We start from the raw sequence: 12,869 nt of genomic DNA, 5'->3' as shown, positions 1-12,869 counted from the left end.
CTCTAGATGATGATATAACACCGGCGGAACTTACGCAGGCAATTAGAGCGTTGCACATGGGAAAGGCGTTAGGACCCAACGGGATCCCAGTCGAATTCTATAAACTAGCAGCTCCTCAACTGGTACCACACCTATTGGCTATGTACACAGATAGCTTAGACAATGGGATCCTGCCTAGGGACCAGCGCCTAGCCACCATAGTTGTGATACATAAACCTGGCAAGCCGGCTCATGAGTGTACATCCTACAGACCGATCTCCCTCTGTATTGCCTTGCCCACTTGCGTAATCTAAACTTACGCACACCACTTACTTACACAGAAACTCCAACACTCCTCTGGAGGTAAAATGAGCTTTATTAGTATCGTAGACAAGGGCAATAAGTCACTGAAGCTAGTAAGTTCTTAGGCACCAAGTGAAACAATGAATACACCACACTATATATATACAGATATGAGATCTTGAATATAGATACATATATAAACAGTTAATGTACAAAACACCTCACCAGATGCATCTGCACCGGAGTCTTCAACATCCCTGGCCAAGCACCGAAAACACCAAGTCGGGAACCCTGTAGAGACTGGGGCACAGGAAGTAATCTCTCCGGGCACCAAAGTCGTCCCGCGAGTGCGTCCACTCCAAGACTGAGTTCCTGAGCTCCACCTCACGGACACCGCTTTTTATAGTTAAATCAACACGTTCGAGAACCCTCTAGCAGGCGTTCTCGCCCATCCATCCATCATAGGTGCTGGCCGCATCTCTGCGTCAGACCCACCCATACAGACCTGGCCAGATTCTGCTTGGGTGCACCGAGGCAAAAGACATTCCTTTCCCTATCTCCGACCTTGGAGAGCCTTGCACAGCGCATCCTCCCTATGTCCTAGAGATAAGCATAGAATGCACAAAAACAGGCTCAAGGCACAAAATAACCTCACGAGGTATGTCTTGCACCAGCTCGTACTGGTTTACGTGAAAAACATGTTTGTTACTGCTGAAGTGTAACTACAGGTCAGAGCAGCACAAAATGGAAATGCAGTACAACAAAATGGAAGACCAGAGCATCACATGGAATCGAGGTCAATATGCAGTTTAGCACATGGAATCGAGGTCAATATGCAGTTTAGCACGTGTAACGTGTAAAATGGCAAATGCAATACATTCCACCCCTTGACCCTCGATTCACCCATCATATCCCATTGGTCTAAATACTATGGATCTGGGACGAAGAAGGGAGAGAAGATTAGGAATACATTGAATACAACAGCATAATGAAATAGAAACACCAATAACCACTACGATAACACCCAGGATATAACGAAGCTGTCCAAAATTAGGTAGCCACCCAAACAACCAATCCCACCATCCTTGATCAACATTTTGGGTAACCCCTTTCACTAAATCTTTTAAAGCATTAATATGTGCATGGATAGATGTAGAATGATCAGATAAATTGAAACAACAGAGCCCATCAAAGTCCTCGCAACCGTGGTTGTGTTTCAACAACAAATAATCCACAGCTGCCCTATTCTGCAAAACAGCTTTTCTCGTTCCTTGAACATCTAATAGCAAATCAGCTAAAGCGGCAGAAGTATGATTGAGATTCTTCGCAATTAAACAGGCAAGTTTAGCAATAGTTCTTGCATTGTAAACGGACAGTCCTGGCACTCCTACAATAGAAATAGCCAAACTAGTATACTCTGCCCTAGAAAGCAAGTCAATGTTGGAATCACAATCCTCAGGTAATTGAACAACAGCTCTCGGGGAGCGAATATGTGTGATAGACTGCATAGGAAAAAGCATAAGACTTAATCGTGATAAGGCACAACGTTCTCCAGTTATATTAGCTGGTATGTAAGTGTATGAAATATTGCCACACGAAAAAAGCCATCCTTTAGATGATTTCACATGGTTAACATGGCTAGCGGCTAATACTGTATGATTACAGACCATATGATTGGTAACATTACTGCAAAAGCTGTCATGTCGTGACTGACATAATGTTTGTTGATCAGTAGTCAATTGTGTGCTTTTCTCTAGTTTCAATTGGGCACACTTGCCAATTTTGGCAGGGTCACAAGTTAGTTGATAGCAAACGTCTCCAGTAGTGATGTTGTAGGTAACAATACTGGTCATGTTCCTCCAGAGATTATCTGTAACCTCCGGGCAAAAACGACAGTACTCATAAAGACTCAGATGTGTTTGAACATCAGTTTCCTCCACTACCCCATCAAAGTTAGTTAGGTTGAAGATGTGCAGAAGCACACGTGCAGGGGTAGGTACGGCAACGAGACACGTGGATATCATATCAGCTGTACTCTGAAGATTTCTCATACAGAAGTGGGAAGTGTTCAGCACATTCTCGGCCAAGTAGGTCCAGATGTTATCTGTTTGCTGCAACAATGCTGTCATCCGACTCGGGCGGTTGAACGCCTTCGGCATCCCCGGTCCCTCCCGGACCCCTCCGGACACGCCCAAACACAGACCACACAGCGCAAGCATCGCAGCGGCAAGCCATACTGTGATCTAGAAACAGAAAACAAACTGGTATAATCACTCTCGTAAATAACATTTTTCAGCAGGTACATTTTCCCACTTTTCCTGTCCGGGTCTCATGATGACAAGGATATTATCCTTTCCTTTAGCGATTAATTCTGCAGGTTCAGGAGGTTTGTTTGGAGACTCAACCCATACTTTCGCCCCTGGGTTCTTGTCAGTAGATCCGAACCCGCCCTTTCCTCGCACAGTTAGAAGGGCTGGGGCCGTCCCCTTCATGACATTTCCTCCATAAACCAGCATGATGACCATTTGGGCAACTCGGTCACCGGCTTGCACAATCAGATCATTGTCTCCACTGTTCAGCTGAATAACTTTGATCTCCCCCTGGTAATAGGCATCGACCACCCCTCCCAAAACCTGGATGCCTTTAAGTGCAAGCCCAGATCGAGGAGCGATCAGTCCGAAATGCTCTGGGGGAATTTGAACTCCAATTCCTGTCTCAATCAAGGTAATGTCTCGTGGTTGCAGTCGATAGAATTTCAGGGCATGTAAATCAAGACCAGCAGCTTCTGGTGTGGCACGATATGGAGCTAGAGCTCCGGGAGCTGTCTCCCAGTACAGAGTCGTATTTGTGGCCACATGGGGCTTGATCTGCAAAGCTGGGGTCAACATGCGCATCAAAGGAGTTTCTGCATTAGCAAAGGGTCGGTTGTTCAAAATTTGCAATGCATCAGACAAGTGATCCCTCCACCCCTTTAATGACCCATCAGACAACTTTTTCAACTGCTCTTTCAACAAGCCATTCATTCTCTCAATCAAACCCGCTGCCTCTGGGTAGTAGGGTATGTGATAGATCCACTCAATGTTATGCTGCACACAAAAATCTTGCACCATCTTTCCTTTAAAGTGTGACCCATTGTCACTCTGGACCTGCAAAGGAATTCCGTAATACAAAATCAACAAATTCAAAGTTTTCAGAGTGTTAGACTGGGTTGCTCTCTTACATGGAAAGGCGATGAGATAGCCAGAATAGGTATCCACCACCGTGCAGGCATACTGACATCCTCGACTCATTGGCATTGGCCCGATGAAATCAATTTGCCATATTTGCCCTGGCAACTTCCCTCTGCCTAGCTGGCCTCTCACTACCTGTGGAACCGGTCTGTGTTGGGTATGCTGACAAACGGGACAGTGAATGATCGCAGTTTTAATCAAATCTAGGGGAATATGCATCCCTCTACTTTCTGCCCACCTGCTAGTGGCTCGCTCGCCCAAATGTCCGCTTTTCTGATGCGCCCATATAGCCATTCCCACCAAGTCAGAATCCTGCGTCGCCACCTCAGCTTCACGAATCTTCGCTTCTTGGTCTGCAAAGGAATTGCACCAACGCTCTAGTGAGTCAGTCGGGCAATGAGCATCAACATGATAAACTGTGACTGTACTCTGGGACGGACAACAATTCCCAAATCTCCTGCCACAACTCTTTTCCCCAAACCTCCCTATTGTGAATCATCCAATTATGAGCATGCCATGTGGGAAGCCAAGTGGCTAACCCATTGGCCGTGGACCATGAATCAGTATAAATGTGACATGTACCAGGGAGCTCTTGCTTTAAAGCCTGGTAAACCGCGTACAATTCTGCAAACTGACTACTTCTTCCCTCTCCAGTAGTCGACAGCAACTTTTTGGTCACAGGATTGTATGACACCGCCTTCCAATGTCTCTTGGTCCCCACATATCTGGCTGAGCCATCTGTAAACCACACATGCTTTTTGTCCTCTGCGGACAACTCTGAGAATGGCCCGCCCCATTTCACTGGGGACTCTCGCACTTTGGGTACATCTTGCAACATTTCTGCATCTGCTACTGGAGTTTGCGCCACTTGCTCATGCAGCACTGCGGTACCTTTAGGACCCACTCGTGCCCTGTCTTGTATGTACCACTTCCACTTTATGACGCTAGCCTCCTGTGCATGCCCAATCCTGTGTGTCTTGGGTGAACTCATCACCCATTGCATGATAGGAATTTCAGGTCTCAAAAACACATTGTGTCCCAAGGTCAATTGCTCGGTGTCCACCAGAGCCCAATAACATGCCAACAGCTGCTTTTCGAAAGGAGTGTACCGCTCTCCAGCATCAGGTAGTTTCTTTGTCCAAAACCCTAGGGGCACCTTCTATCTCCCCTGTTTTTGCCACAGGCTCCAGGTTGCATACTGATCCTGGACTGTTACATTCAGATCAATGCTTCCCTCTCGTATGGGCCATAGATCCAGGGCACGCTGTATAGCCTCCTTCGCTGACTCAAATGCCTGTTGCTGGGCCTCCCCCCACTCAAACTCATGCTTCTTCCGTGTAACCTTGTACAGAGGGGCCAAGATCTGACTCAAATGGGGAATATGCTGTCTCCAAAAACCAAACAATCCAATGAAGCGCTGCGCCTCCTTCCTGTTTCGCGGCACTGCAAACTCCTTGATCTTTTGCCTTACTTGTGGCAGCACCTCTCTATGCCCCTGATGCCACTGAATACCCCAAAACTTCACACTTTGGGAGGGTCCCTGCACCTTCTCTGGGTTAATCACCCACCCTTTGCTCTGCAAATGCTCTACAATTCTGTCTAGCTGAGCCTGCACCTGTTCTTGGGACTCTCCTTGAATCAACACGTCATAAATATAATGACAAAGCTGTACTCCAGGAATGACTGACACCTCATCCAAATGCTCTGCCACCAACCGGTGACAGATTGTAGGGCTATGTAAGTACCCTTGAGGCAAAGATTGAAAGGTGAATTGTCTACCAGACCATGAGAAGGAGAATTGCTCCTGGGACTCGGGGGCAATTGGAATCGTGAAAAAAGCATTGGCAATATCAATTGCCGCATTCCATGTCCCACTGTGTTTCTGAATTTTCTCAATCAAAGTGATGGTGTCGGGGACCGCGGCTGTCAATGGGGGCGTATGCTTATTCAGCTCACGGTAATCAACAGTCATACGCCAGCTTCCATCCGGTTTGCGCACGGGCCACACAGGGTTATTCCACGCCGTGGTAACCGGTCTCACCACCCCCGCCTCCACCAAGTCCTGTATGGTTGCAGTGATCTCATCATGTCCCCCTGGGATCCTGTACTGCTTCATGTGCATCACTTTCGTTGCTTGGGGCACCTTCACTGGGGGAATCTTCAAGCGCCCCACCCTCACAGCAGCCACAGAGAGGTACTGCTTTGACCCAAACTGATAGCATCCGTCATCGAAATATAGGGTCATACCTTTCAAAATGTCAATACCAATAATGTACTCTGGAATGGGCACGATCAAGACAGTGTATGCTCTCTTGGGAAGTCTGCCTATTTTCATCTGAATTACCGTTTGCACTGCTGGTGTCTCCTGTCCACCCAAACCCGTGATAGTGAAATACTGTCCTTTAAATTTTCGTGGATTGCCATGTATCAGTGTGGCCTCCGCTCCGGTGTCTACTAAAGCTCGCACCTCCTGAACGTTTCTATTTTTCCAATAGATCTCAACCCTCACATGTGGTCTATTATCTTTGCGAGCCCATCCCTGCACCGGAGCTTGGCCCATTTCCCAATCTAACTTTCGCCTGCGCAGCTCTGCATCTGCCCGGCGCAGGTCCCGGCGCAGATCTGAATACAATGTCGGGTAATCCTTAGGGAACAACTCCTCCTCTTCCCGATCCCCATCTGAATCTGTGCAATCTCGGTCCCAACCTTTCCCTTTTGTCACTTTCACATGAGATTCCCTCTCTCTCTCTCTCTCTCCTGACCTGCTTTGTCGTGCTTCTCCTCAGGCTCTGCTTCCCTGCGACTTACTTTCTTGTTATCTTTTCTATTCACAAGCCTACTCCCCTCCTTTTTATCTAGTCCTCGCTTACGGTACATTTCCCACATGCTTTTGGTCTCGATACCATCAATTTCACTCCTCGACACCCCATCCTTTAACAGCGCCAAAAACATATCACGTCGGGTTACTCGGTTGTTATCAGTGCGGGACTCTGAGCGTAAAGCCCTGTCTGGCTTGTTCCATTCCCCAAGCTCTCCCAGCTCACGAACTGCCTCGACTACTTCTCCTACGGAATTACCAGTTTGATTGATTAACAGAGTCATTATCACCGCTTTGTATGCAGGGGGTGCCAAACGAATGATTTTGTTCCGCACGGACACAGTCATTCTCTGACACATCAAATCATACGCCTCACCTATAAGGATTGCCAGCTTCATTCCCTCCTCCTTAATTCTCTGCGAGGCATCTCGTAGGGTAAACCATGGTTTTTCATTCCCAGGCCAATCTGAATCTGTGGGGTACTTATGACTACATCCCTGTGCGGCTAGCTGCAACAGGGTAATTTGGTCATCACTATTGTAATTCCGAAAATGTCCCTGCACAGTGGGATCAGTACTGAGAGTGCAAAATTTGGCAGCATCTCCACTGTCTAACATTTCTCCAGAAGCGCCTTGATCATAAAGGCGCACCATCCAAGTTAACAGTGCCTCGCCAGACTTCTGTCTAAATCTCTCTAAAACATCACTAATCTCCTGTTGGGTAAAATCCTCCAGACTATTTAACATAATTCCCTGCGGGTTATGTGGACCGGACTGAAGTTTCCGTCTTAGAATGGGCTGCACTTCCACTCTCTTACTATTATTTACCTCCCCCTCCGTTTCTCTCTGTAAAGGCTGCTCTTCTTCTGAGGAGAACTCTGATGATTCCCAGATGTTAGAGTCCCAGGTGGATGGATCAAAATCTAAGCCTGCTTTGGCAATCGCTAAATGGACTTTTCGCTTACTCACTCTACCCCTCCTTTTCTTGTATCTGTATTCAGCGACACGGACTGCAGCCCGTTCTGCTATAGTCTGATATGTTTCTAATTTGTCTTGTAATAGCTTATTCTGACAGGAAAGCATCGTAGACATATTCTTAGCCTCAACGAGTTGTTTTTCTAAGCTCAACTGTTCCTGCTGCAGAGATAAGCATTTGTCAAAAACCTGACGGTAGGCATGCAGCAGAGCCCAACCTCGGCGGCTCACTGTATATAATTCTTTACCTTTTTCTATAGGAACTTTCCGTAAACAATTTAAAACATCTGCTGGCGTTGCTTCGCCCAAACAGTCAAACCAGCTCTCACTTAATCCTGTGCTTTTAGAATACTCACGCGCCAGCGCGGAGTACGGCGTCGCCTCCCATCCAGGAATCTGCATGGGGGCGAAAGGAATTTCACTTGGTGCCAAGGAACCAAAACCACCTTTTGTCTTTTTAAACATGTTCCTTCCCGCGTAATTTACGAATCCTGCCGACTACGCCAAAATGTATTGCCTTGCCCACTTGCGTAATCTAAATTTACGCACACCACTTACTTACACAGAAACTCCAACACTCCTCTGGAGGTAAAATGAGCTTTATTAGTATCGTAGACAAGGGCAATAAGTCACTGAAGCTAGTAAGTTCTTAGGCACCAAGTGAAACAATGAATACACCACACTATATATATACAGATATGAGATCTTGAATATAGATACATATATAAACAGTTAATGTACAAAACACCTCACCAGATGCATCTGCACCGGAGTCTTCAACATCCCTGGCCAAGCACCGAAAACACCAAGTCGGGAACAATGTAGAGACTGGGGCACAGGAAGTAATCTCTCCGGGCACCAAAGTCGTCCCGCGAGTGCGTCCACTCCAAGACTGAGTTCCTGAGCTCCACCTCACGGACACCGCTTTTTATAGTTAAATCAACACGTTCGAGAGCCCTCTAGCAGGCGTTCTCGCCCATCCATCAATCATAGGTGCTGGCCGTATCTCTGCGTCAGACCCACCCATACAGACCTGGCCAGATTCTGCTTGGGTGCGCCGAGGCAAAAGACATTCCTTTCCCTATCTCCGACCTTGGAGAGCCTTGCACAGCGCATCCTCCCTATGTCCTAGAGATAAGCATAGCATGCACAAAAACAGGCTCAAGGCACAAAATAACCTCACGAGGTATGTCTTGCACCAGCTCGTACTGGTTTACGTGAAAAACATGTTTGTTACTGCTGAAGTGTAACTACAGGTCAGAGCAGCACAAAATGGAAATGCAGTACAACAAAATGGAAGACCAGAGCATCACATGGAATCGAGGTCAATATGCAGTTTAGCACATGGAATCGAGGTCAATATGCAGTTTAGCACGTGTAACGTGTAAAATGGCAAATGCAATACACCCTCCTTAACGCGGAGGCCAAAATGCTTGCCAAGATGCTAGCAACTAGGCTGCAACCACACTTATCAGCGGTGATCCATCCGGATCAATCCAGATTTATGCCCCACTGCAACACAGCGCTTAATCTCAGAAGGCTACATGGCGTGATGGAGCGTAGATCGACCATAGCAGAAGACGCAGCCATACTCTCGCTGGATTCACGAATGGCATTCAACTTAGTGGAATGGCCCTTCCTTTTCGCAGTCCTTAAACATCTGGGATGCGGGCCAAAATTCTGTGCATGGATTCAATTATTACACACTCGGCCAATTGCGCAGGTAGTAGTGAACGGCCATCCATCAACTGAATTCCCACTGGGTAGGGGGACAAGGCAAGGCTGTCCGTTATCACCACTCTTATTCGCAATGGTACCTGAACCTCTGGCGGCATGGATTAGGCAGGACACGGTGATACGGGGGTTGCGATGGGCACGTAACTGGGAAGACCGTATTTCGCTCTATGCGGATGATATATTGTTATACTTAACATCCCCAGCGCGATCCACTAACTGCCTCTTGGACATATGCGCGGCCTGTAGACGAGTATCAGGGTACACCATAAACTGGGAAAAGTCTCTTCTTTATGTCCTACACGGCTCCCTACCACGGCTCCCGCGTGGCTGTGCACTTCAGATAGTAATGGATGGCTTTAAGTACCTTGGGATATTCGTAACGCATGACCATGCGCTGTTCACTGTAAAAAACTTGACACAGCCCCTGACAAGATTAAAAAAAGACGTCAAGTATTGGCGCACACTACCATTGACACTACTGGGAAGAGCTGCCCTCTTTAAAAACTTTCTTCATGCGCTGCAGAATACACAGTTCCCTGTACCCTCTACATACTTCAAAGCGATAAATGCGGAAGTGACGACATTGCTTTGGGATGGGAAGACTCCCCGTATAGCAATGCATAAACTCACTAGAAGCTGGTACGACGGCGGGATTGCTCATCCCGATATCAGAGTATACTATTGGGCTTCCCAGCTAGTGGCTAGTAACCAATGGTTCCATGTCCCCCAGGAGGATCCCAGAAGAGCACTCTCGTGTTCTACACTGACGCACTGCAAAGCATGGGACTCATTGCCCAACATTTGTATTCCAATCATCCAAGTACTCCCATGTAAACACTTTCACCATATTTTTGTTGTCCGGTATTGCTTCTATTAACACTTTAACTTCATCACGACGGAGACAGCCTGATTGAATCTGTAATCTTTATTAAACTCTTCCAATACCAACTGCTTGCCACTCCAGGCTTATAACAATGGTACGAACAGATCGCTCATGGTGTGAAGTAAACACCTTGTGCAAAAATCCAATGCATTTCGAGCCCATTTGGCTCTTCATCAGGGATAGCTAGAACAAATACAATAAACAGCTTAGCCTCAGATCATTATAGACATAATAAATTATGTAAAGACCCAACATCAATTATACAAATGCATAAATCATCGGTGTGCCAAACGGAAGTAAAATCAAATTTAACGACTATTACTATCTGACCCCACCACCACTAAAAACCTGTAATTGCCTTGAAAATATTTTGAAACTTAAACACGCACAATAAAAAACATTCCGCGAAAGACTCAGTGCACCCCGTGTAGTTCACCCTTATCATCCACCCCCTTCTCTTCAGCTCTCTCCCCCTCCATCTCCCTGTCTCTTGCTTTTACCTTCTAGAGCGCTCTGGTCTCCTCATGCTGTTCACCATTGCTACACTATTTTCTCAATCTGACCGTTAGTTGAATAATCTGCTACACTCGCTCTCACGTTTTAAATGTTAGCGCCGTATGTTCCCAGGCCTATATCACGTGACTCATCTCCCCACCAGCTGTATTCAATTATCTCCACTATTCTACCTGTAAGACTCGTGCTCCCATAATTCACTACACTCCCAACAATTCAAAGCAACCCACCAGTTCTTCTACACTAAATCTTTTGCGCGTAATGATTCGTGCCAAAACCCTCTAACAGCACTACAACCCCACCCTCAAACCATGTTGAGAAATCATAATTGTAACTGATAAAACAACATTCAATAGAACAAATATCAAAAACTCAATATTACGAACAGATTGTTGTGAAAAACTGCTAATCGTGAAAACCACATACATAAATTTGAATGATAGATGTCAATATGAATAGATGAAAATTAAGAATATTAAATATAACAGTTTTCAAATTGCATCAATCGTGTGATCTGAACTATGATTGTTGAAAGTACGTGTCCTTTGATGCTTAAGAACTCCATTCCATTTGTGCCGTCTCCGTAATGACAAACTCGTTTAGTTTCCTTAATCTTCGTTTCGCATGCGTTCGTTATAACAGTGGGGTGCATCAGCTCTTTGAGGCGATAAAATAGCAAAGCAGGGAAAAATGTACGAGCATGCACACCTTTCCTTTCATTTTAACCTCGTACTTCAAGTAATTTCGTTTAAGTGCGTGCAGCCAGTGTCCGTGGATCGCCCCAACCACAGTTCATACAATAATGTCCCAGAAGAGCACTCTCGTGTTCTACACTGGCGCACTGCAAATCATGGGACTCATTGCCCAACATTTGTATTCCAATCATCCAAGTACTCCCATGTAAACACTTTCACCATATTTTTGTTGTCCGGTATTGCTTCCATTAACACTTTAACTTCATCACGACGGAGACAGCCTGATTGAATCTGTAATCTTTATTAAACTCTTCCAATACTAATAATAGATTTAGTGTAGAAGAACTAGTGGGTTGCTGTGAATTGTTGGGAGTGTAGTGAATTATGGGAGCACGAGTCTTACAGGTAGAATAGTGGAGATAATTGAATACAGCTGGTGGGGAGATGAGTCACGTGATATAGGCCTGGGAACATACGGCGCTAACATTTAAAACGTGAGAGCGAGCGTAGCAGATTATTCAACTAACGGTCAGATTGAGAAAATAGTGTAGCAATGGTGAACAGCATGAGGAGACCAGAGCGCTCTAGAAGGTAAAAGCAAGAGACAGGGAGATGGAGGGGGAGAGAGCTGAAGAGAAGGGGGTGGATGATAAGGGTGAACTACACGGGGTGCACTGAGTCTTTCGCGGAATGTTTTTTATTGTGCGTGTTTAAGTTTCAAAATATTTTCAAGGCAATTACAGGTTTTTAGTGGTGGTGGGGTCAGATAGTAATAGTCGTTAAATTTGATTTTACTTCCGTTTGGCACACCGATGATTTATGCATTTGTATAATTGATGTTGGGTCTTTACATAATTTATTATGTCTATAATGATCTGAGGCTAAGCTGTTTATTGTATTTGTTCTAGCTATCCCTGATGAAGAGCCAAATGGGCTCGAAATGCATTGGATTTTTGCACAAGGTGTTTACTTCACACCATGAGCGATCTGTTCGTACCATTGTTATAAGCCTGGAGTGGCAAGCAGTTGGTATTGGAAGAGTTTAATAAAGATTACAGATTCAATCAGGCTGTCTCCGTCGTGATGAAGTTAAAGTGTTAATGGAAGCAATACCGGACAACAAAAATATGGTGAAAGTGTTTACATGGGAGTACTTGGATGATTGGAATACAAATGTTGGGCAATGAGTCCCATGCTTTGCAGTGCGCCAGTGTAGAACACGAGAGTGCTCTTCTGGGACATTATTGTATGAACTGTGGTTGGGGCGATCCACGGACACTGGCTGCACACACTTAAACAAAATTACTTGAAGTACGAGGTTAAAATGAAAGGAAAGGTGTGCATGCTCGTACATTTTTCCCCCAGGAGGATCCAGCATTTCGGATGGATAGGCACCTCCTAGCCCGGTCTGGGATCATGGGGGCACTCTACAAAAAAAAGAGACGACACAATCTCACAGGTCCAACGGCCCACACAATACGCATATTGTTGGAGGCGCAACAAACATTAGGCTGGGAAGGGGTGGTCACACAAGCAATGCCATTATGGAATACAAAGCGACTCGGGATGCTGTGCAACACCAAGGGCTTTCATAACTGGGATTTGATAGTAATATAGAAAGTTGGAGATATGTGGCAGAAGGGAGGGGTGGTGACATTTGCACATCTGTAGGCCACCTACGGCTTAGCAGCACAGACAGAACTATTTCGGAACATGCAGATCAGACATGCACTTCAG

General features: G+C 45.9%; 1 protein-coding gene across 1 annotated transcript; it reads right to left on the bottom strand.

The window, feature by feature from the left end:
* Positions 1-962: 962 nt before the first annotated feature.
* On the bottom strand, positions 963-2,450 carry LOC146862323 (uncharacterized). Its single transcript, XM_085643258.1, has 2 exons — positions 1,110-2,450; positions 963-1,078 (listed from the first exon to the last, which is right to left on the bottom strand). The coding sequence occupies exon 1, from the start codon at positions 2,439-2,441 to the stop codon at positions 1,182-1,184; it is 1,260 nt and encodes a 419-aa protein (XP_085499384.1). The 5' UTR covers positions 2,442-2,450; the 3' UTR covers positions 963-1,078; positions 1,110-1,181.
* Between the last annotated feature and the right edge of the window lie 10,419 nt (positions 2,451-12,869).

The sequence above is a fragment of the Triturus cristatus genome, chromosome 2_2, assembly GCF_964204655.1.
Source record: "Triturus cristatus chromosome 2_2, aTriCri1.1, whole genome shotgun sequence".
Taxonomy (NCBI): domain Eukaryota; kingdom Metazoa; phylum Chordata; class Amphibia; order Caudata; family Salamandridae; genus Triturus; species Triturus cristatus.
This window is presented reverse-complemented; position numbering and strand designations above follow the sequence as displayed.

What these genes read in the sequence shown, in the direction of transcription:
- LOC146862323 (XM_085643258.1), bottom strand. Translation starts at nt 2,441, where the DNA reads ATGCCGAAGGCGTTCAACCGCCCGAGTCGGATGACAGCATTGTTGCAG.